The sequence below is a fragment of the Notothenia rossii genome (genome assembly GCF_949606895.1).
Source record: "Notothenia rossii genome assembly, chromosome: 7".
Classification (NCBI taxonomy): Eukaryota; Metazoa; Chordata; class Actinopteri; order Perciformes; family Nototheniidae; genus Notothenia; species Notothenia rossii.
In genome coordinates this window covers 50,032,528-50,055,133 of record NC_136905.1, presented here as the reverse complement: position 1 = coordinate 50,055,133, position 22,606 = coordinate 50,032,528, and the positions used below count along the sequence as shown (strand labels likewise).

At 39.1% G+C, this 22,606-nt stretch overlaps 1 protein-coding gene across 1 annotated transcript in view; it reads right to left on the bottom strand.

The window, feature by feature from the left end:
* Nucleotides 1-22,606, bottom strand: part of LOC307013663 (protein phosphatase 1 regulatory subunit 37) — a gene marked incomplete at its 5' end in the record, with an annotated part of 119,889 nt that overhangs the window by 64,306 nt on the left and 32,977 nt on the right. Inside the window, 3 exons of the mRNA XM_079641139.1 lie at nucleotides 15,791-15,910; nucleotides 16,087-16,187; nucleotides 18,919-18,964. Coding sequence (XP_079497265.1) covers nucleotides 15,791-15,910; nucleotides 16,087-16,187; nucleotides 18,919-18,964 — 267 coding nt within the window. The remainder of the gene's footprint in view (nucleotides 1-15,790; nucleotides 15,911-16,086; nucleotides 16,188-18,918; nucleotides 18,965-22,606) is intronic.

The following is a 22,606-nucleotide window of genomic DNA, read 5'->3' as shown; positions in this document are numbered from 1 at the left end:
TCCATCCTGAAGGACTCATCCCACCCAGCCCGTCATCTGTTCGACCTGCTGCCCTCGGGCCGGCGCTACCGTTCACTGAAAGCCCGCACCTCCAGATTCACAAACAGTTTATTTCCATGGGCCATTAGGACATTAAACACACAAAAATAACTCCCCATATCCCCACTGTGCAATAATCATGATCTGTCTCTATGTATACACTGTAATATTTATCATATTTTATCATAATTCTATTTTATTCATTTATTTATTAATCCTGGTCATCTACATGACCATCCGAAGCTGTGTGCACTACTTGCTGGTCGAAACGGTCAGACCTTTTAATGTCTGTTTTTAAAGCACTCGCTGGAGCAGTGACTATAAATCTTGTTGTATTCTGTACAATGACAATAAAAGCTTTTGAATTTGAATTTGAACTGTGATGGGTAGGACACAGAGATGTGCCTTCTTGGGTTCGGGATAGTTCTGAAGTTAGATGTAGGAGGTCTAAACTAGTACTACAACGTACATGGTTCACAGACGCAACTGCAACAAATGTCATCAACGCATACTTATTCCTGTACTTGTTTATTGAATTATTCATTAAGTAGTCAACTCCGATATGCAAATGTCACTACCTGTCTGTTTTTAAACACTGTGATTTGAACTGCATGTGTTGTATTAATGCATGTACAGTGGGGCAAAAAAGTATTTAGTCAGCCACCAATTTTGCAAGTTCTCCCACTTAAAAAGATGAGAGAGGCCTTTAATTTTCATCCTAGGTATGCCTCAACTATGAGAGACAAAATGAGAAAAAAAATCCAGAAAATCACATCTGATTTTTAAAGAATTTATTTGCTAATTATGGTGGAAAATAAGTATTTGGTCAATAACAAATAAACAAGATTTCTGGCTCTCACAGACCTGTAACTTCTTCTTTAAGAGAGTCCTCTGTCCTCCACTTGTTAACTGTATTAATGGCAAGCTGTTTGAACTCGTTATCAGTATAAAAGACACCTGTCCACAACCTCAAACAGTCACACTCCAAATTCCACTATGGCCAAGACCAAAGAGCTGTCAAAGGACACCAGAAACAAAATTGTAGACCTGCACCAGGCTGGGAAGACTGAATCTGCAATAGGTAAGCAGCTTGGTGTGAAGATATCAACTGTGGGAGCAATTATTAGAAAATGGAAGACATACAAGAACACTGATAATCTCCCTCGATCTGGGGCTCCACGCAAGATCTCACCCCGTGGGGTCAAAATGATCACAAGAACGGTGAGCCAAAATCCCAGAACCACACGGGGGGACCTAGTCAATGACCTGCAGAGAGCTGGGACCAAAGTAACAAAGGCTACCATCAGTAACACACTACTCCGCCAGGGACTCAAATCCTGCAGTGCCAGACGTGTCCCCCTGCTTAAGCCAATACATGTCCAGGCCCGTCTGAAGTTTGCTAGAGAGCATTTAGATGATCCAGAAGAGGATTGGGAGAATGTCATATGGTCAGATGAAACCAAAATAGAACTTTTTGGTAAAAACTCAACTAGACGTGTTTGGAGGAGAAAGAATGCTGAGTTGCATCCAAAGAACACCATACCTACTGTGAAACATGGGGGTGGAAACATCATCCTTTGGGGCTGTTTTTCTGCAAAGGGACCAGGACGACTGATCCGTGTAAAGGAAAGAATGAATGGGGCCATGTATCGTGAGATTTTGAGTGACAACCTCCTTCCATCAGCAAGGGCATTGAAGATGAAACGTGGCTGGGTCTTTCAGCATGACAATGATCCCAAACACACCGCCCGGGCAACGAAGGAGTGGCTTCGTAAGAAGCATTTCAAGGTCCTGGAGTGGCCTAGCCAGTCTCCAGATCTCAACCCCATAGAAAATCTTTGGAGGGAGTTGAAAGTCCGTGTTGCCCAGTGACAGCCCCAAAACATCACTGCTCTAGAGGAGATCTGCATGGAGGAATGGGCCAAAATACCAGCAACAGTGTGTGAAAACCTTGTGAAGACTTACAGAAAACGTTTGACCTCTGTCATTGCCAACAAAGGGTATATAACAAAGTATTGAGATGAACTTTTGATATTGACCAAATACTTATTTTCCACCATAATTTGCAAATAAAGTCTTTAAAAATCAGACAATGTGATTTTCTGGATTTTTTTTTCTCATTTTGTCTTTCATAGTTGAGTTATACCTAGGGTGAAAATTAGAGGCCTCTCTCATCTTTTTAAGTGGGAGAACTTGCACAATTGGTGACTGACTAAATACTTTTTTGTCCCACTGTATGTCTATGTATGTATAGTAGAGATACAAATACATATATTGGTTTTGTTTTATTGCTTGTTGAGATATGCACTGACAGGATTGCTTTCCAATGATAATAAAGGAATTCAATTTAATTCAATTTTGACGAGTGTAGAACATACTGTGAACAATTTGGTTGGTTTGGGAGAGTAGAATGAAGTGACTTAGGGTCATGTCATACTCGTTTGCTTCATCATAATACATTATAGAGGTATAAGTGTTAGTCTGTTAAATTCTTGTTTCAACAGCCTTTTATTAACACTATTTATGTTGCACATGACCAGAGCTAAAAAGGAGACTTAAGAGTGGTGCAGGGATGACGTATTTACCCGGAAGTAAGCTGCACATGGGTTCCCTCGACAAAAAAGCAATGGGATTTCTCTATAGGATTTGGAAAAATAGCTCGAAATAAGGTCTGTGGAAAACGAACCTGTTTGATAAATGTACGTTTTGTTCAGCCGGATAATCTCCAAATGTCTACCCTACTTTTATAATTTTCGAATCAGAAATCTATTCACCAGAAGCAATATGCTAACGTTATGCTATAAACTAACTACAGCCGAGTACAGCAGGGTCGCACGACTCTAACGTCACGCCAACTTAAGATCCATATAGAGTGGCGAAGTCCCTTCCCTTCCGGTGGACCTCCATGGGACCTTATTTCGGAAAAAATATGTAGTGATGTAAATGGAGAGAGAAATATTATCTTTCGATTCCGTTTGAATTGTGCCACAAATTACACATATGATGTTTGTCAATTTAAAAGATAATTTTGCAAGTCAAAACTAAAAAAATGTGTCGTAAAACTGTGAAGTAACCATAGACTGTACTATATAAGGAAGTAACACATTTCTTTGAGTGAAACTCTCAATGAACTACATCTCTTGCACAACAACACACGTCACCAAGATGGCCGTCACTACTGTTTCGGGATTGACTACCCTCACTATCACCAAAATGAAACACGTCCAGAAGAATGTCATGCAAAGCTGCTTGCCTGCCTTCCTTTGATTCTCTCTGAACTGCCTGGTATTTTTAATGTTTAATGTCAACCATTTGTGCAGATAGCATGAAGTAGAAAAGATTGCCGATGCTAATGTAGCGTTAGTGTTAGCATTTATCCCCTGGGCTTAAATGGTGTATTATAGAATGATCACACCGGTGTGACAGTACTCTTCAAAGGGTGCACGAAATATGGCTACTCTTACTGTTAAACATTTTGGGTTACTTAATGTTACTTCATTAAGGCTAATAAAAATGACAAGGCTAAGACTGTAATGCTAACTAACGTGCTTTCTACTAGCTAGGTAACTAACTTGATCCAGCCACTCCTGGTCCTTTCATCAAACGGGAAGCGAAAGAACGAGCAAGACCCATTGCTGGTATGAAAACAACCTGGTATTAAGCACACGGCATCTTTTTAACGTTATCTTATCTTAGCTATCTCTTATATTTAGCGGAGGAAAATAATTGTGAAATCAGTTATGAGTAGGGATGGGTATCGTTAGGATTTTATCGATACCGATACCGGTACTGCTTATCGATATCTGTATTTTTCGATACTCTTATCGTTACTTTTCAATAATTTGGTGCTCAAAATTATAGACATGAATACAAGATGTGAAGATTTTATTCATTCATTTTATTGTAATTTTCTTGCAGAAATAACTGTATAACTTATACATTAGCTTCTCAGAAGCAGACAAAAATAAATAAAATAACTTAAAAGGGTCTGGCTCGCCCTATCATGCTTTTTGGGGGTTTCCCGCAGACAGAGGATGAAAAGAGGCATTTTTTAAAACATTTTTTAACATTTGTAAATCAGTTACATCTTCATCCAGACATTTCAAACTGACAACCTAGCTCGACGTCAAGAGATCCTTAAAACAGGGGTGCCCAACCTTTTTTGAACCGAGAGCTACTTTTAAAGTTCCCAGTCTGCCGAGATCTACCAGTCCAAATAGAGAGGCGTAGCCATTACTGAGAGCCTACTACCAGGTAAATACACACTTCTACTTTAATAAAACTGACCTTTGTACAGTACGATGAATACTTCATAAAATACTGCAGATCATTTATCTTACCTCTTTCTAATCTACACATACAAGTATTTAACTGAAGTTACACAACAGTGTTGTTGATACAGAGTTGGAGTTTATTCACACGTCACATACTACAGTGGGTAATGTTTTCAAGAAACATTGAACAGTGCTGCCACATATGACACAGGAAAAAAAGAAAAGACTCTGAACTCTTTCTTTGCCATTATATAAAACTAGTGTTGCTACAAAAGTATAAATTAGGCTTACTAATAAGACAACTCAGATCTGAAGCTACACAGGAATCTGCTGCCAAAGTGCAATAAAAAAGACAAAATTAATAGAATCAAACCCTTTTTTTGTTGCATTTTAGTAGAGTATAAAAAGAAATGCCTTTAAAATAGGATGCAAGCAACACTAGTTTCTTAACCTGAATTGATGATAGACTATAATCAATTTAAACAGAACAGATCTTAATGTTTGAATTCTTATACTATTTTGTACAATAATTATAATGAATAAGTTCAAACAAACTAAAACTTACAGCTGATTAATAATGGTATCTAACTTGAGTTTTTATTATATCAAAAACCTGAAATGCTTGTTATTTTTACTGTCCCCCAAAAGCGCGCCGGCAGCCTCCAGGAATGCTTCTTTCACAACTTCGCCGTCTTTGAAAGACTTCATGTGTTTCGCAACAACGTGACTGACACGATAAGATGCTATGGTAGCAGCCTTGCTCTTGCTGTTGGGCCTGGTGAAAATGGACTGCTTTGCATTTCGCTGTCCTTTCAGGTCCCTCTCCTTTTGGGAGGGTTGGGCAGAATTAGGAGGCAATTCCGACTCGTAACGTTCGTGCACTGTTTTGCAATGCCGCTCCTAAATGACCCTTCTTCGATAAAGCCACGCTCGCATTGCAGATGAGACAGATGGACTTTGAATTGGAATAGATAACAAAATAATCATCCTCGGTCCGTGTATGTTTTGGTCATTGGATTTTCTTTTCACAAATGGATATTCAAAAACTAAAAACGACTGAAGGCTATATTTGATTTTCGTTTTCAAATTGAAAAACCAAAATTGAAATACAAGGCGTTTTTCTTTATCATGGTCAAAAATGGATTTACTAAACTTAAAAAACGGGATGGTTTTCATTTTCTACTTCTCAAAACAAAAAATTCAATCACTAGAAAACAGAAACAAAAAAAAAACCCGTTTTTTCATATTCTGCTACCGGAAGTTGTCTTTCAAAATAAGAGCGCAGATGAGGACGGTCAATCCGTGTATCTTAGGTCCATTGGTTTTCACAACGAAAACAGCCAAGACACATATTGAGCCCAGAAAATGAATGTTATTAAGGGCTTTAAATATAATAGGCCTATGTCTAAAATGGACAACATTGTTAGGAGATTTCAACTATACAGCGATTCTGCACTGCGGTCAACTCAGCCGTCTCTCAAGTTTGTTATTATTTTTTTCTGCCAATAGTTCCGCGTGAGATCGATCCTGTTGGACTCAGTACTAGTGAAACTACTCCCACAACAAGTACTATGAAGTACTTACTGTGTACTTTTTGAGTAATCCTCTGTCAATGTCCCCTCCTGAGAACAAGAATGCATGTTTCTCTGCTATTTTGAATCAGCGTTAAAACACCTTTCTTCCTGAGACTGATATTGTTGGACAGAGTATTTGAAGAGGATATGGTAGACTTGATATCAGCAATACTTCCAGTCAGTAGTCCGGCAGCAGCATTTTTAATCCTTGGAAAGTCTTGCCCGCTATTTAAATTGACTTTGATTGAAGTTAATAACAATATTGATATTATATAGATATATAGATATAGCATATTTGATGCAGTCTTTCTGTACACTTTTAAAATAAAATACTGCAAATTAAGAATATTTGTAATAGTGCCTTATCCTTCTATGGCATGACTTTTTATTTTTGGGAGGAAAAAAATGTTTCACCATGTGTTTTAGGAGCTTAGGGGTCCCTGATATTATATCAATTATAAAATGTGACCCCCCCACACCCCTCAACCAGGGTTTGGTTTGTTGCCTCAGGGCAACAATGATATAACACGAGGTTATTGAAACACCAAGGATTTCTACAATTCAGAAGAAATAGAAAAACAACTCTATATGAATTCAAAAGGTTTTCTTTGTGTGTGTGTGTGTGTGTGTGTGTGTGTGTGTGTGTGTGTGTGTGTGTGTGTGTGTGTGTGTGTGTGTGTGTGTGTGTGTGTGTGTGTGTGTGTGTCTGTGTTGCTGTACTTCCTCTAAGAAGAAAGGACAGTAACAGAAGATCTCTGTGGCTTCAGGCTTGAGCGCCCTTCAAATGACAGCGCTGGTTTCCCCAAAAGTGGACGGGGCTGTAAAGTGACTAGATTTTACTCTCATCTATTATTCAAAACTATTATATTTATTCTAACGTAAATTACATGCCAGTGTTTTATCTTTTTATTTATTTGTTTTTATTTTAAATCGTATAATGTCTGATTTTTTTTGCCGTCTTTGAGGAAAATAAATTGGGCTTAGAGCCTCAAAATACTAATGCATTTTTGAAAATCTTTTTTTCCTTCTAATTTTTTATTCTTTTCTAAATAACACACTGTTATTTACTCAACAATAACACACAATTATCCTTGTTTTAATTTATTCGTTTAATTCTATAATCTTGGGCTTTTTAGCATGCTTTTTAGCCGTAAATAAAGTCACCGGAAACAGACGTAGGCCTATAAGGGACATTTCGAACGATACACACCACAAACCCACTGAACAGATTACCCAAGATCCTCAGCTTGAAGCTCGTTGATTGGATGTTTTAGCCGCAATGCATGTTGGGATATGATGTTAATGCGATATGATATCCGAAAACATTTAAAATATAAAATAAATACTTTATTCCGAGTGTTCTTGCTCTTCTCTTTGAAAGTCATCACATAACGGCATTGTAATACACGGTTCGGCTGCATTAAATATTACAAATCTGCCGTAGTTCGCTATTTATAGAGCCCTGATGAGAAGATTTCTGTACAAACAGGAGAACTGCCGCCAAAACTGAATATGTGACGTGGATCATTAATATATCAACAATTAAACAACATCTTGCATTTCTTTTCACTAAATACGTCTCCTTGCAGTATCAATAGTAATTCGGCTGACTTTTATATTTGATCCAATTGGTAGATAGGTTATATTTACACCATAACGGTGCAAAGCTGATAGAAAAGGACTTGTAGTTTTTGAAGGTATTACTGATTTTCTTTGAATATAAGAATGTACATATTGAGTTGAGAGAATAGTCAGGGGTTCTGGGTGATGGGAGACACATCTATGGAATCACAATTTCAATAGCTTACCATTAAATAACGGATATGCCTTTCTGTTTGTGATGTTTTACAAATCAGATATTAATGTGTAGAAGTAAAACATGAGAAATAGTATAGCAATATCCTGTAAAATTATGTAAAAACATGAATAAAACTACACATCTTCAGATGTTATACATACATAAGTGTCCTACACTAATAATACAAAGTTATTATTAGTATGCTGTGTGTACCTTGTGTGCACCACCTAGTGGTTAAAGCACGTTATTGAATTATTTTTGTTGAATAATGTTATTTTTGTTGAATAATGTTATTTGATGAAAAAAATATTAAAAGTACATACTTTCATAGGGGGAAAGCAGAAGGTCAATGATATAGAATATAAAAAATTAAAAAGATACTGTAAGTGATCTCTACAATAAAACAGTTTAGTGCTGGATGTACAAAGATATTAATAGGAGGATGTGCAAAACAGACAAACTAATTAACCTTTATTTAAACATTAAATAATACTTTAGGTTAAGGTCTTCTTTCAAATAAGAAAAAAGCTTTGGGGGTATCTATCTACAGATAAATATTAAGCCTGAGAAAGTACTTAACGTCTAATATATTGCTTTCCTGCAATGTTAACTATGTTGAAGCACTTATTTTAACTGATATTATATACATTAATTATACTCTTATGTATGTAGATAGAATAAGAAATGTGCAGAATTTGACAGTTTAATAGTGGAGGTATAGACACATATTGATAGATGTCTTGTAGTGCACTGTTGAGGAACCTATGACCCAAGTTTTTCATTCATTGCATAACTACACCGTAGTTGTGTATATGATATGTCAATAAACCTTAGAAAATCTTGAAATCTTGAAAGGGATGTGCAAAATAGTCATTATATACAGTCTTTAATTAACTATTAGTAGAGAATAACGAGTAATGAGTATACTTTATAGAGATCTGCAGATTTAGTCTTCTCAAGCACCAACTATCAAATATCTCCTGATTGTTGGCACTTTACAATCACCTTCCCTGAATTTTACTCAGGTGTAACTAAAGTCTGCTTTAAGGGTTGTTTATTTTTCACATCATTACTCAGAATTTGCAAAGTAACTGTAGTGGCTATTTGTCAACAACAATAAAACTTCAAAAGGCCACTGAGGCACCAGGTATAGTGGATCTTACGCAGATCATGAGATGGTAATGAGTCCATTGTCCAGACAAGGCATCAACGTTTTTGTGGTATTTATTAGCTTCACCTTGGCAAGAACAATACAGCAAAAGATGTTGAAATGTTTGCTGAACTCAGCCCTGATACTGGTAAAAAACCATAGACCTTCCCGGTGCCCTCCGACTGCTGCTGTGCCCTGATTGACTTAAATAGACCCAGCTGTGTGCCCAAATTGACCCATCACCTTCAAAATAAAAGCATTTTAGCTGGAACACAACTTAACTTAAATAATATGGCTGTAAATTAATGAATTCTACAAAACAAAAAATAACAAATAAATACATTAAATAAATGTGAAAAATACTGAATAGCTTCCACAGTAACTAAAATAAATGTAGTGGAGTAAAAATACCAGGTTAACCTCTGAATTGTAGTGGAGTAGAATTACACAGAATGAGCTGTCATTTGGGTATATATTAATGCTGCCCATTATGGACACAAGCGATTTTCACCCATTTAGTAATTACATGTTTTAAATGTGTACAAACCAATGTGTTTCCTATCGCCTAAACCTCCAGGGCTGTACACAGTTTAATAGTGTCAACTTATAATTTTGGGAAAAAATAAAACGTCTTTTAAAACTACAATTCCCAGTAGAGACGTGCCATAGAGAATATGTTGCGAACATAGACTGTATATATAAAGGTTGCGAAACACAATAGCCAGCGTGTGTAGTTCTCGGGGGGCGTTCAAGTCCAGTTTTGGATAGTCTGCAGTGGTTTCGTTCCATTTCAAAGAGCTTGACGCTCGGCGTAACCTTGGCCACTCCAACATCCAATCCCAAAGCTTGAAGATTAATCATGGGGTTTGTCAACAGGACTGTAGACCCAAACGATATCTGGGAATTATGGGTAGTGTAGTGTCTTCGGCCATCCTAAACTGAATTTTTTTTCGGATATCATATCGCATTAACAACACCATATCTGACTTCACAGAGATCTTCTGTTACTGTCCTTTCTTCTTAGAGGTATATAGAAACACGTAACTCTGGATTTCTTTTAATGTTTGAGGTGCAATAAACGACATAGCAGCTTTTTGGCATGTTAAAACTGTTATTTTCTGCCTCGTCATTGAGAGTAACAGCTGGCGAAATTACAGCCTCGCCTACTGATTTCAAATGTGTTATCTAAAATGATATTTATAAATGACTATTATCATTATTATAAGCAAGACAATAAATGGCAAAGATATGTAGAAAATAAACATATTTAAGATACGTTCATAAGAAACGTAACGTGGGAGAAAGTATTTTTCTAGAAGATATGTAGAAAATAAACGTATTTGAGATACGTTCATAACGAACGTAACGTGGGAGAAAATACGTTTCTCGCTAAACGTAATTGAGAATGCAGTTTAGCTCTGTGGGAACATACTTTTTAGGAAACAGGGTTGCGGGAGGGGACATTGACAGAGGATTACTCAAAAAGTACACAGTAATCATACTACTTGTTGTGGGAGCAGTAGTTTCACTAGCCTACTGAGTCCAACAGGGTCGATCTCACGAATAACTATTGGCAGAAGAAATAATAACAAACTCGAGAGACGGCTGAGTTGACCGCAGTGCAGAATCGCTGTATAGTGGAAATCTCCTAACAGGCCTATTATGTTTCCAGCCCTTAATAACATTCATTTTCTGGGCTCAATATGTGTCTTGGCTGTTTTCGTTGTGAAAACAAATGGACTGTAGATACAGGGATTGACCGTCCTCATCTGCGCTCTTATTTTGAAAGACAACTTCCGGTAGCAGAATATGAAAAAACTGGGTTTTTTTTGTTTCTTTTTTCTAGTGATTTTATTTTTTGTTTTGAGAAGTAGAAAATGAAAATCATCCCATTTTTTAAGTTTAACAAATCCATTTTTGATCATGATAAAGAAAAACGCCTTGTATTTCAATTTTGTTTTTTCAATTTGAAAACGAAAATCAAATATCCAGTCGCTTTTTGTTTTTGAACATCCATTTGTGAAAAGAAAATCCAATGACCAAAACATACACTGACTATCCTCCCACTCGGAGTGAAAATGATATATTTTGGGCTTTTTTGCTCCTGCCATAATTGCGGTCTGTGTGCGGACTGTCACTTAGTGATGGGTCGTTCGCGAACGATTCGTTCTTTTTGAACGAATCTTTGAAATGAACGAGATTAACTGATTCCTCCCACAAAACGATTCGTTTGTTTGAGTCGCCACCTTCCACCAAAAGCTAAAGAGAAGCAGTTCGCGAGCGACGAACTTAAAGAACTGGCGGAAACAGTTTAGAACTGTTTCCTGCAGTTATTTTATCTTATCCCTTTCTTTCAAGAGGAGGGTCCCGTTAGGGCCCCTCCAAAATACTGGATGTTCCATCTACACAGAGTTGGACTCAGTTAAACAACTACCACAAATACAATGAAGTACTTTAGTGTTGGACTCAGTACTAGTTGGACTTCTACCACAAGTAGGCTACTATGAAGTTATTTTACTGTGTACTTTTTCATTTATTCTCTGTCAAACTCCTGTGGCGGAAAATTATTTTATCTCTCATAAAATATGGCAGAAAACATGTAGTTTGACAGAGGATTAAAACTGTAATCAGAGCCCTCTCATCTGAGCTCCGTTACACACACACACACACACACACACACACACACACACACACACACACACACACACACACACACACACACACACACACACACACACACACAGGAGCAGGACGTCCTCCTCAACCTGTCTGCCATAAATGCCTCAGAGGACGGATAGCTGAACCGTAGCGTCCAGCTAGCTTAGCCGCTAGCTAATTTAGCGATAAATACACACAGCGTTGTATTCTCCTCCCCGTCGGCTCTAAAAGCTTCAGAGGGCGGATACCTGAGCTCCATAGCGTCCCGCTAATGTGAAACACATACACACACAGCGTTAGCGGGACATTCTCCTCCCCCTGTCGGCCCTAAAAGCTTCAGAGGGCGGATAACTGGGCTCCGTAGCGTCCCACTAGCTTAGCCGCTAGCTAAAGGTAAACAAACATAGATGGGTACATAGAATATTAATAAATTGTCACCGATGTAGAGGATATATTTTTTTATTCACTTTGAACTCGGCCAAATGGAGTTTAATGCTTTGGGATTTAAGTTAGGCCACATAGTACGTGCATGGGTTTGAAAGTATAATGTGCTAGCCTGCTGTAATACATCGTATAGTCAGGCACACATTTATGAGATTTAACAATGGCCAATTATATTTCTTAAATAATATGTAGCCTATTCCCAGAGCATAATTCATGGGGCAACAAGGTGAGGTGTAAAATGTGTTTTAATATCATACATTTTACGCCAGCAAACTTCTTGTACGGACTTCGGCAGTAGTGAAGACTCACTGAACGAATTAAGTACAAAGACGAATGGTTCGCGAACGTGCAAATCACCAGAAGTCGTTCGCAAACCGGTGAATGAATCAGTGAACGAATCTTTAAAGTGAACTGAGTCAAAAGATTTGTGTCCCCGAAGGGATTCGGAATGCCCATCACTACTGTCACTCCCGTTGACACGGACAACTTCAGCAAACTACTGCCCACTGCCCACTATCCACGCCCCGACACATGGGGTCACGCCGGCCAATCACAAAGCTTTGATGCGTTCAAGTGCATTATTCTGGCACAGGAAGATTATGTTATAGGACATTAACGATAAAACAGAATATTGTTGTTCTATTTTTAGACACATCTCGCGATCGACTGGGAATCTCCCCGCGATTTAACTTCTGTTAGACAGCTATCATACTGAATACATATTTACTGTGAATGTGTGCAAAAATGTATGGCATATAGCTGTCTAACAGAAGTTACATACATTTCTCACTTATTCTGATAATGTACTTAACCCCAAATAAAAGAACCCCATAAAAAGAGTTGTTAAATAATAGTGAAGTCACGTTTTAATAACAATAACTCATCTCTCTCGAGTTTTCCTTTTCAGCTTTGCCAAAAGCCACTGTGTCAATGTTGTCCTACTTGGGATGCCGTCCGGAGTTGTCCAATATGGCGGACCATCTCGCACATGCGCACTGCAGATCGGGCAGAGCTGCAGATCGGGTAGTGACAGTCACTACCCGATCTGCAGTGCGCATGTGCGAAATGGTCCGCCATATTGGAGAACTCCGGACGGCAACCCAAGTAGGACAGTTGACACAGTGGCTTTTGGCAAAGCTGAAAAATAAAACGAGAGAGAGATTTATTTGCTATCATACTGAATAAATATTTACTGTGAATGTGTGCAAATGTGCAAATGTGTGGGCTGTCTAACAGAAGTTAAATCCATTCCTCACTTATTCTGACAATGTACTTAACCCCAAATAAAAGAACCCAATAAAAAGAGTTGTTAAATAATAGTGAAGTCACGTTGTAATAACAATAACTCATCTCTCTCTCGTTTTATTTTTCAGCTTTGCCAAAAGCCACTGTGTCAAGTGTCCTTCTTGGGTTGCCAGAGTTCTCCAATATAGCGGACCATTGGGCCTCAATGCATGTTAAATGCCCAGCATTCTGCGCCACTCTATGACGTAGTATACTTGAAATAGTTGCTCTGCAGCATGTGTACTCACGATTGAGAAACGGCCCCTTTGTCCAGCGGCTTAACGGTATACCGATACCGTCCAATCAGGTACCGGTATTGACTTAGTACCGGTTCTCGATACCCATCCCTATAGTTATGAGTGACATCACTTACGCGACTCTGGGATTTGTAGTCTTTTTAGTTGCATATTTTTCATAGTCTTATATTTCAACAGTTTTACGACAAACTGTGACTTTTTTGAAATGGAAATGATTTTTTAAGATTGACAAACATCATATGTGTAATTCATGGCACAATTCAAACGGGATCAAAAGATAGGTTTTCTCTCTCCATTGACTTCAATACATAATTTTCCCGAAATAAGGTCCCATGGACCGGAAGTAGCTGGGTGTGACTTCGCCACTCTATTCAAATATACAGATTCTAAATGGAACAAGTTGAAGCGTTTGTTTGAACAGTTTGCAGGAGGCAGGAACTTGCTTTCAAGCAGAACAGGGCAAACAAACTTAGAGGAGTGTTTACGTGTTCGGCGTAATGACGTACAACGTCCTCGACAACTTCTTTAGTCCTATTCAGCCACTTGTTAACAACCATCGTTTTTCAGAGACGTAAACTCTTCAACAATGACCAGTGGGGTCACTGCTGATGGATTTAATGTCGTAGAACAAAACGTGATCCGTCTCTTAAATGTGTGTAAAACACAGACCTTATTTCCAGCTATTTTCCAAAATCCTATGGAGAAATCCCATTGGTTCTGAGTCAAGGGAACAGGAAGTGATGAAATGCTAATTCACTTCTGGGTTTTAGGACTCGTCACTGCACCACTCTATATAGGACATATTAAGTCTGCCTTTGATCTCTTGTTGTTTTGGGTCTCTAACTCCTAGGGGGGATATCAATGCAACTTTGATTCTTGAACTGCTGTTGTTCTTCTCGGCTCTTGTGTTTATGGCCCTCGGTTTTTCAAGCCGGACAGATTATTTGCGGTGCAGTTGGACCACTTTTCAGGGTGGAGAACTAAAAGGCGCCTAATCAAACGACCATGGCCACAGCCGGCATTAAACGCCCCAGGAATGAGACCAAGCTGCCTCCATAGATACATTTTATCTTGGTTTTATGGAGAAACAAAGTCAGAGCACAATTTGAGCTGCTTTCATGAAGACATTTCCCAATTTGCCAAAGCCAATAGGGGCGTTCACACCAAGTTCTTTTCCCACAATAGTTCATGAAAATTCAGTTCATGAGAACTCTTTTAGTTCTGATGAACTAAAGCAGATCGCGTTCACACCGCAATGAGTTCCTGGGGGTGGATTAGGCAAATGAAGCCGCTGACACCACTTCTTCTTCTTCTGCTTTGGGTTTACTGGCAGGCCGCAAGCAACTTCACGGTGCATATTGCCACCCGAAGTCCCCGGCCGGAAGCCCCCAGAGTTGGGGACTGGCTTCAGTAGAAGCTGCTGGGACTCCTAGCAGCTTCTACTGAAGCCTTCCGAGTAAATCGCCAGAACGCCGACACCTCCTCATCTCCACCGCTCCCATGTTTTCTTTTGTGTTGCCATAAGTTAGTCTCTCTGCGTTTGTGCGCTGGGCGAATGCTAATGCTAATAATGCTAATGCGAGGATAATAAAATGGCGGCTAAACCAAACTTTTTGAGAGTTTTACGGGTCGTGGTTTGCAATCAGCCCAGCCAATCAGACATAGGAACCTTTTTCCCCCACGAAAAGCAGGGACGGAAAAGGGGGTAAAAGTGGTTCTGATTAACTAATTTTGTTCAGGGGGCTTTTTGGTGTGAACGCAAATATATCTGAGTTCTGATGAACTATTGTGGGAAAAGTATTCATATGTCAGTTTCCAATGAACTAAAGATAGCGAAATATTGAAATGAAAACTTTTTAAGAGTTAGTTTATTCCAAGAGCTCTATAACCACACATAAAGAGGATTTCAACATTTCTAACAAAAATAAACCTAACTGGAAGTCATTTTCAGAGTCCTTCCATTGTTTGCTGTGATCACACAGACCTGGCAGAGGTAGCATTTGGACCCCAAGCTAATCAGTTATGCCTGCTAATGCTATCTGTGAGGCTGCAGCGGTGGTGTGTGTGTGTGTGTGTGTGTGTGTGTGTGTGTGCGTGTGCGTGTGCGTGTGCGTGTGTGTGTGTGTGTGTGTGTGTGTGTGTGTGTGTGTGTGTGTGTGTGTGTGTGTATGTGAGTGTTCGCAGTGGGAGAACTTCTCACCCTGTTTGCTCTGCCCTGCATCTTCAAACCATGTAATGTGCAACAAACTCCCTCCCAGGATGTACATTACCCCCCCAGAGAAAGAGATTACAGTTCCACTGCGTCAGCCCACCTGCTTTATCAAATGAGCGAGGGCCCTCCAACACAATGTTCCCATACTGCTGTTGTCAGAAATGTCAAGATGGGTTGTAGATTCATAGTACAACATCATATCCAGCAAGGACGCTGCTCCCTGGAAAAAAGGAAAACGAAAAGTGAAGGAGAGAAAATGAAGAAATTTGACAGGAATGTTATGAAGTTCTTTTGGAAGAAAGAAATTGCTTCTAATCTGATACAGAGAAGGCCTGAATATGAAAGTGAATTGGAAGAGCGAAGATGAGGAAAATAAGTTTTGCTCATAAAACTCACATTTTCTTCCAGTTGGGCTGCCTGCAGATTGATGAAATCAAAGTGCAGCGATTTCAGAACGGCTTCCAGAGCTTCACAGGAGCGCTGGTCTAATCGCTCACCTTGATAGAGGCAGGCAATCAAAGGGAGATAATTGGGAGGCTGTTTGCTAACAGGCAAAATTGCACGGCTCTAAATACGCTTTATCCTCTTTCTGAAATGAGCGTTTCAGCAGAAATCACAACAAAACAACTTCCTTTATGCGCGAAGTTATCCGTGTGCGTTTCTGTGTTTTCTTTTAATAAAGTTTTGAGGCTTGATGAGGAACAGAAATAATGACTCTGCAGTCAGAAGTTTCCATGATTGGAGCTCCAAGATGTGTCCAATGATTACTGACTGAACACTGGAATCAATAAACATTCTGCTATTCGGCAACGGAACTTCTAAACACCGAAATGTAATCAAATTACTTTTCCTCCATAGCCACATTCAGCATATGTATCATGTGTAATAATCAAATACAGGAATATTGGGGTGTTAGGGTTAAATGAAATGTAATGTTTTTTTCTTGTCCTTTTTAGATTCATATAGGCTACATATGGTAGTTCGAACTGATTATACAATTAATTAATTGCTTTGCACCTATCCCTAAACCTTTTATTTTTTTATTTGAGTATACATGTATACTTTATACTAGGGCTGCTCGATTATGGCAAAAATCTTAATCTCGATTATTTGGGTCAATAATTGATATCACGATTATTAAAAACGATTATCCATTTACTTTGAAAACATCAATTTATTGAAAAAAAATGTCTACAGTATGTTTTTAACAGTTGATTACCCTGACATGTAAGTATAATTCAACTGAAAAACCAATAAAAAAAAATATATATATAAAAACATAAATAAAAATAATGGTTTTATTTCGATTATGTTTTCATAGTCGTTGCAAGGCAAAATCCTAATTGCGATTAAAATACGATTAATTGAGCAGCCCTAATTTACACAGGAAGTTCAGGTTTGCCCTGTAAACAGAATAATAACTGATGCTATCATTTAAATCTAGATACGTAAATGTGTTATCATGAGTTTTGAGTTCAGCCCAACATACTTTCACTAACTGGATCATTTCCGGAAACTATAGGTAATGTAGTTGCACGAGCAAACATAAGAATAACCACATGCCAAATTGGTTCAAATATCATACCTCATTTATCATTTACATTTTCAAAATAAAAGTCAGAAATGTGATTTTCTGAGTTCCTGAATTGAACTCCAAACTGGGATACACGACAGAGCCTAGAATGTGTGTCGTTAATGTAGTGTTGATACCTGATGTATTTGATTACACTATCCCTTAATTGGGATGAACTGTAGTATTTACTCTGTCTCCACTATTTCACTTTCATCTGCCTTCTGTGCAAATATATGTTTATCTTTTGTTCTTCTAAGCATTTAGTTTTCCTTATTTCTGCACACATTCTTTATATTTAACACACATTGTTATTGTATATGTTTTGTGTTTGTAATTCAACCACCAGTTTCTCTCCTCACGCGGCACTTTGTAATCTGATTACTCTTGATCGGGAGTCACACTGATCAGAAACATGTCCCCCCCCCCCTCTCCTGGGTTCACTCTTATCTCCCCGGCCATGAAGGGGGAAACGATAATTACTATCATAAATATTTCCAAAATGATTTTTTTCCCTGTGTTTTAACAATAATCACTTAGCTGAGCGATGGCAGAGGGCGGGGGGGGGGGAGCCATCTGAAATCCCATTTTTCTAATCCGCCCTGCATCGAGAAGATAATAACGCAGCGACACCCGCAGTCAGATGTCATCAGTGCGTGACGACAGAGACACCCATCACCGCATCACACAACACACACTGCAGCTGTGTGTGTGTGTGTGTGTGTGTGTGTGTGTGTGTGTGTGTGTGTGTGTGTGTGTGTGTGTGTGTGTGTGTGTGTGTGTGTGTGTGTGTGTGTGTGTGTGTGTGTGTGTATGTGTTGCACTCTGTACTGCAGAGTTCTGAGACCTCTATCGTGAGGTCAGAGGTCAGCTGTACAGGAGACACTGAGGGTTCAGGATAAGAGCTGGGAATTGGTTTAATGTGAGAACTGATCACATTCAGTTTAGGTGACAGACTAGAACTAAGATTAGGTGTAGATTAATGTACACACGAGCTAAAGGCAGGCAAGGGTTTGGGATTTCATCCACAGTTAGTGTTCAGGGTTTGTATGAAAACTGGCATCTTGTTTCATGAGAGGCGTGTGGTGCGGTTGAGCGTTGGTGTTCAGATCAGGGGGTCACAGGTTCAATCCCCACTGCAGTCAGCATGTCGTTGTACAGTGACATGTGATGTAATATTTTAGTTAATTAAATTCAAGATTAGGTTCAGGGGTCGAATTACTGCTGGAGTTGATTTTAATATAGGATTAAGACAGAATAAGAATTAGGTTTACACTTTGTTTAGAACATGCTGTTGGTGTTATTGTCTCAACAGTGATCTGCAATCATATAGTCACAAATATATATATATATATATATAATATAGAACTGGGAATAATTGTTTCCAGATTCCAGTTTGGTTGTTATGGCCTATTATTTTCCTATGTTTAACACTCATCAAAACACGAGTAAATAACTGCAACAAACAATATGCACTCATTTGACTAAACCCCAGCATTGTGTCTGTGTGGGTGAAACATGTTCAGAACTGGTCTCCCATATTCCTATCCTATAATTGCACTTTGATTGAATATGTATACAATTGCAAAATCATTCAGTGTATCATGCACATCCCATAAAGCCCTCAAACACATTTAATAATGACGGAGTGAGCTTACCTTTGAGATCCAGACATTTCACACCGCCACCTACACACACACCCTGCTGAGAAAGAGAGGGGGGAGGCAGGAGGTGTGAGGGAGAGGCGTGAACACACACACACACACACACACACACACACACACACACACACACACACACACACACACACACACACACACACACACACATACACACACAGATATTTGGCAGCAGCAGCAGTGCCCCCCTCTTTCCTCTCGGCCTCTCCTCCCTGCCCTGCCGTAGCGGTTTGATCAGGAGGCTCATTGGACGCCAGAGCATGAATTATGAATTTCACACAGTTTACCGCCACCGTCGATGGTGACACGGCGTCCTAATTAACCAGTGTATAATAATTAGAAACAGCTGGTCATCAGTTGATGTGTTCATTTGCCAGAGCCAGTGTTCCATATACATCTAATTTGACTGCATCAATCACCGGAGGTGGCACATTTGTGCTGAGGGTGGAAAACACACTTATTTTCTCAACTGAAAAGCAAAACAGGAAGAGGGAGCAGGTTTCTTTAATGGCTCCTTTCTTGATGCTGGTAACATTCTGTGTTATTAGGGTAAGTAAAAAAGGTTTGATCAACCACTGACCTGGTTTCTGTTTTAAAGCCACCATAAACTGAATTGTTATCAATGAAGAGGTACATGTGTGATACATGACACTTGTTAGATGCTTTTATCCAAAGCGACTTACACACTCAATACTGTGGGCAACCCCCACAGGAGCAATTTGGGGTGAAGTTTCTTGCACAGGGACACAACTACATGCTGAGTGCAGTGGGGTTTGAACCTGTGCTCCCCTGATCCGAAGACCTACGCACTATCCACTGCGCCACAGCCTCCATGACTGCCTATAAATAATAACAGTACATCAATAGAAATAATTTCACTAGTTTTAAAGATTTTCCAATAAGGACACAGTTCTGGGCAATATGAGGATGTTTAGCAGGGCAACTGTCAAATGTGAAACAAGTGATATTTAAAGTAAATGATAACGTCTCTAAGTGGAGTAATTCATTGAAGGCCACCCACAGCCAGCAGGGGGCCCCAGGAGTGAGCAGATTACAGATATGAAGTCTGTGGTTTCCTATACTTTTATATTTCTCACAGCATTATACTACCATATTATTTAGGCTTTTATTGAGTTGATTTATTTTATTTGAATATTCTTATTGTAAAACATTGCTACATGATTTTAAACAGTTGTTTACAGGGTTAAGACATAATTTCTTAATCTCTGAGTGATGGGATTTTATGTGAACACAAAATATCTGTTATAAAACCATATATATAATACAAGTCTGCCTAAGTGGGAACAGTTCTGCTTTATTAGTATGACAGATTTCAGTTTGTTCTGTTGAGAGTCATGTGAATGTGCACCAATCAGGATCCAGCAACATTTAAATTAAAAACCATACAGTTGTGAGTTCTCTGCTGCTGTCAATCATTACATTACATTACATGTTACTTGTTAGACGCTTTTATCCAAAGTGATTTACATACATTAAGTACTGTGGGCGATGCCCACAGGAGCAATTTGGGGTGAAGTGTGTCAGGGACACAACGACATGCTGACTGCAGTGGGGTTTGAACATGTGCCCCACTGATCCGAACACCAACGCACTAAGCCACTGCGCCACTAGGTTTGACTTGGACCATTGGACAACTTACACGTCTTATCCCCTCAGTCTCCCCCCTCTACTCTCTCTTTTCAATAGAGGCACTGGTGGCCCAAAACATACTTTTCTAAAAGAAACAAATACATATATAATATAAAAGTTGACGGGGTTTGGGGGGCCAATTGTGCCCAGGGCTCCAAAACTCTAGTCCCAGCCCTGTCACCCCCTTCATGTCTTTCTGTGTGCCCTACACTGATCCTGGCCGGCTCCTCAGTCACTGCCTTCTTATTGCCAGCTGCCTTGCTTCCTCTCTCCTTGCGAAATATGATTAATTGTTAAAAGGGACATGCAGAGAGGAGAGAGGAAAGGAAAGAGTAGAGAAGAGAGGAGACGAGAAGGGAGAGAGGAGAGGAGGATAGAGGAGATGAGACAAAGAGACGGCGGCCATAATGTGCTCCTTTTGAAAGAATGATACGGATCAATGGGACATAAAAGGCAGTATACAACAGGCTCTGGGTAATTGCTGGAGGTGGCTGAATTTCCACTCGTAATCATCTTAACTCAAACACACTTTTATTTAAACAGAACAGGGCTTGTCTCTCGAACTAAAATGGAGCGCAGATTACATTTCACTTTGTTTTTTTTATTCCTTTGATTTTCAAAAAAACAACAAATTACATGACAAATGATTTTGGACATGAATTATATATAATTTTTTAATCTGTAGTTATCTTTTTCACCTGGCCCTTTCACTTGGAGCAAAAAGGTCTAATATAAGAAGGACCAGTAAATTAATCTACAACAATCTTTGCATAAAATATAATCAACATATGTATGAGATATGCAAGAAATTGCAATGAACATAGAATTAAACATGCGACTGCCTGTTTTTCCTGGCCAAGGAAAGGTTCCTTGAACACAACACGAGCATAACGTGTCATCACGTGGTGTAGTGCTGCCGGAACGCCGTTCCAGCACAAACATTGCAGTACCCATAAGGAGCACAAGGAGCCGTACACATGCCGCAGTTTTTGCGTAGCTTTGTCTTTAGTTGTAAACCCAGTGACGATCTGTTCATCTGACATGTTATTAGCATCTGGTTAGCTAGCTATGCTAACGGATAAAGAGAGCTCTCTCCTTTCAGACTGAGAGGCTCTGATAACCTCAGCTCAGTGAGGTAGAGGCAGGGCCGCCCCTCCCTACAGGCCAATCACGCAGGCTGCCCAGAGGGCCTCAGCTGCTATCGCAGTTCTCCGCGCAGAGGTGACAGAGGGAGCACGTCTGTAACCCAACACCGTTGCAATTAATAGACATCTGACCAATCACAGCTTTGATACGGCCACTAGTGCAGGTGAAGAGATGTCGGTGAAAAGATAGTTTCAGTCCGGCGCAAGCAAGAGGGGAAAAAAAAAAAACATGAAGAAACTAGAGCATCACTCGAAGGTGGGTTATTGTATGAGTCAAATGTACAACTTGCGAATGTTGTATAAGTCAAATTGCCAATTGCCATATTAAAACATCAGCTGCAATTCACAACATGAGGAAGGTAGTCTCTGCTTAGCATAGGCTAATGAAGATGCAGTTATTTCCAGCAATCTTTATTTACCATTCATTCAAGTATTGTATGCCTTTTATCTGCTAATGTACAGGAGGAAGAGTGATAAACTGTCTGTCTAGTTGGCTTACATAACAGTTAAAGTTTACAGCCTAAAAACATGGAGCATTTTTTCCCCTTTTATTAATTTGTATGTGAATTTGCACATTTCATGGTGATGCTCAGCCTCTCCCCTTAACTCCTAACAGTCATCATCATGTCAACCACAACACAGAGAAATACTGATAGAAATGTGTGTGTAGTTGTTGATACATTGCTGACAGAGGGAACTACATTTGAATACAGATTTAAGAAGTATCAGTTTTTGAGCATGCCATAAGCATGTTTTGTCTTGACTATATTACACCGATATTATAATAAAATAATATAGTATTTATATTATTGAATTGATTATGATTATTAATATTAGTAGTAGTAGAAGTAGTTTATTTGCATTCATTATAT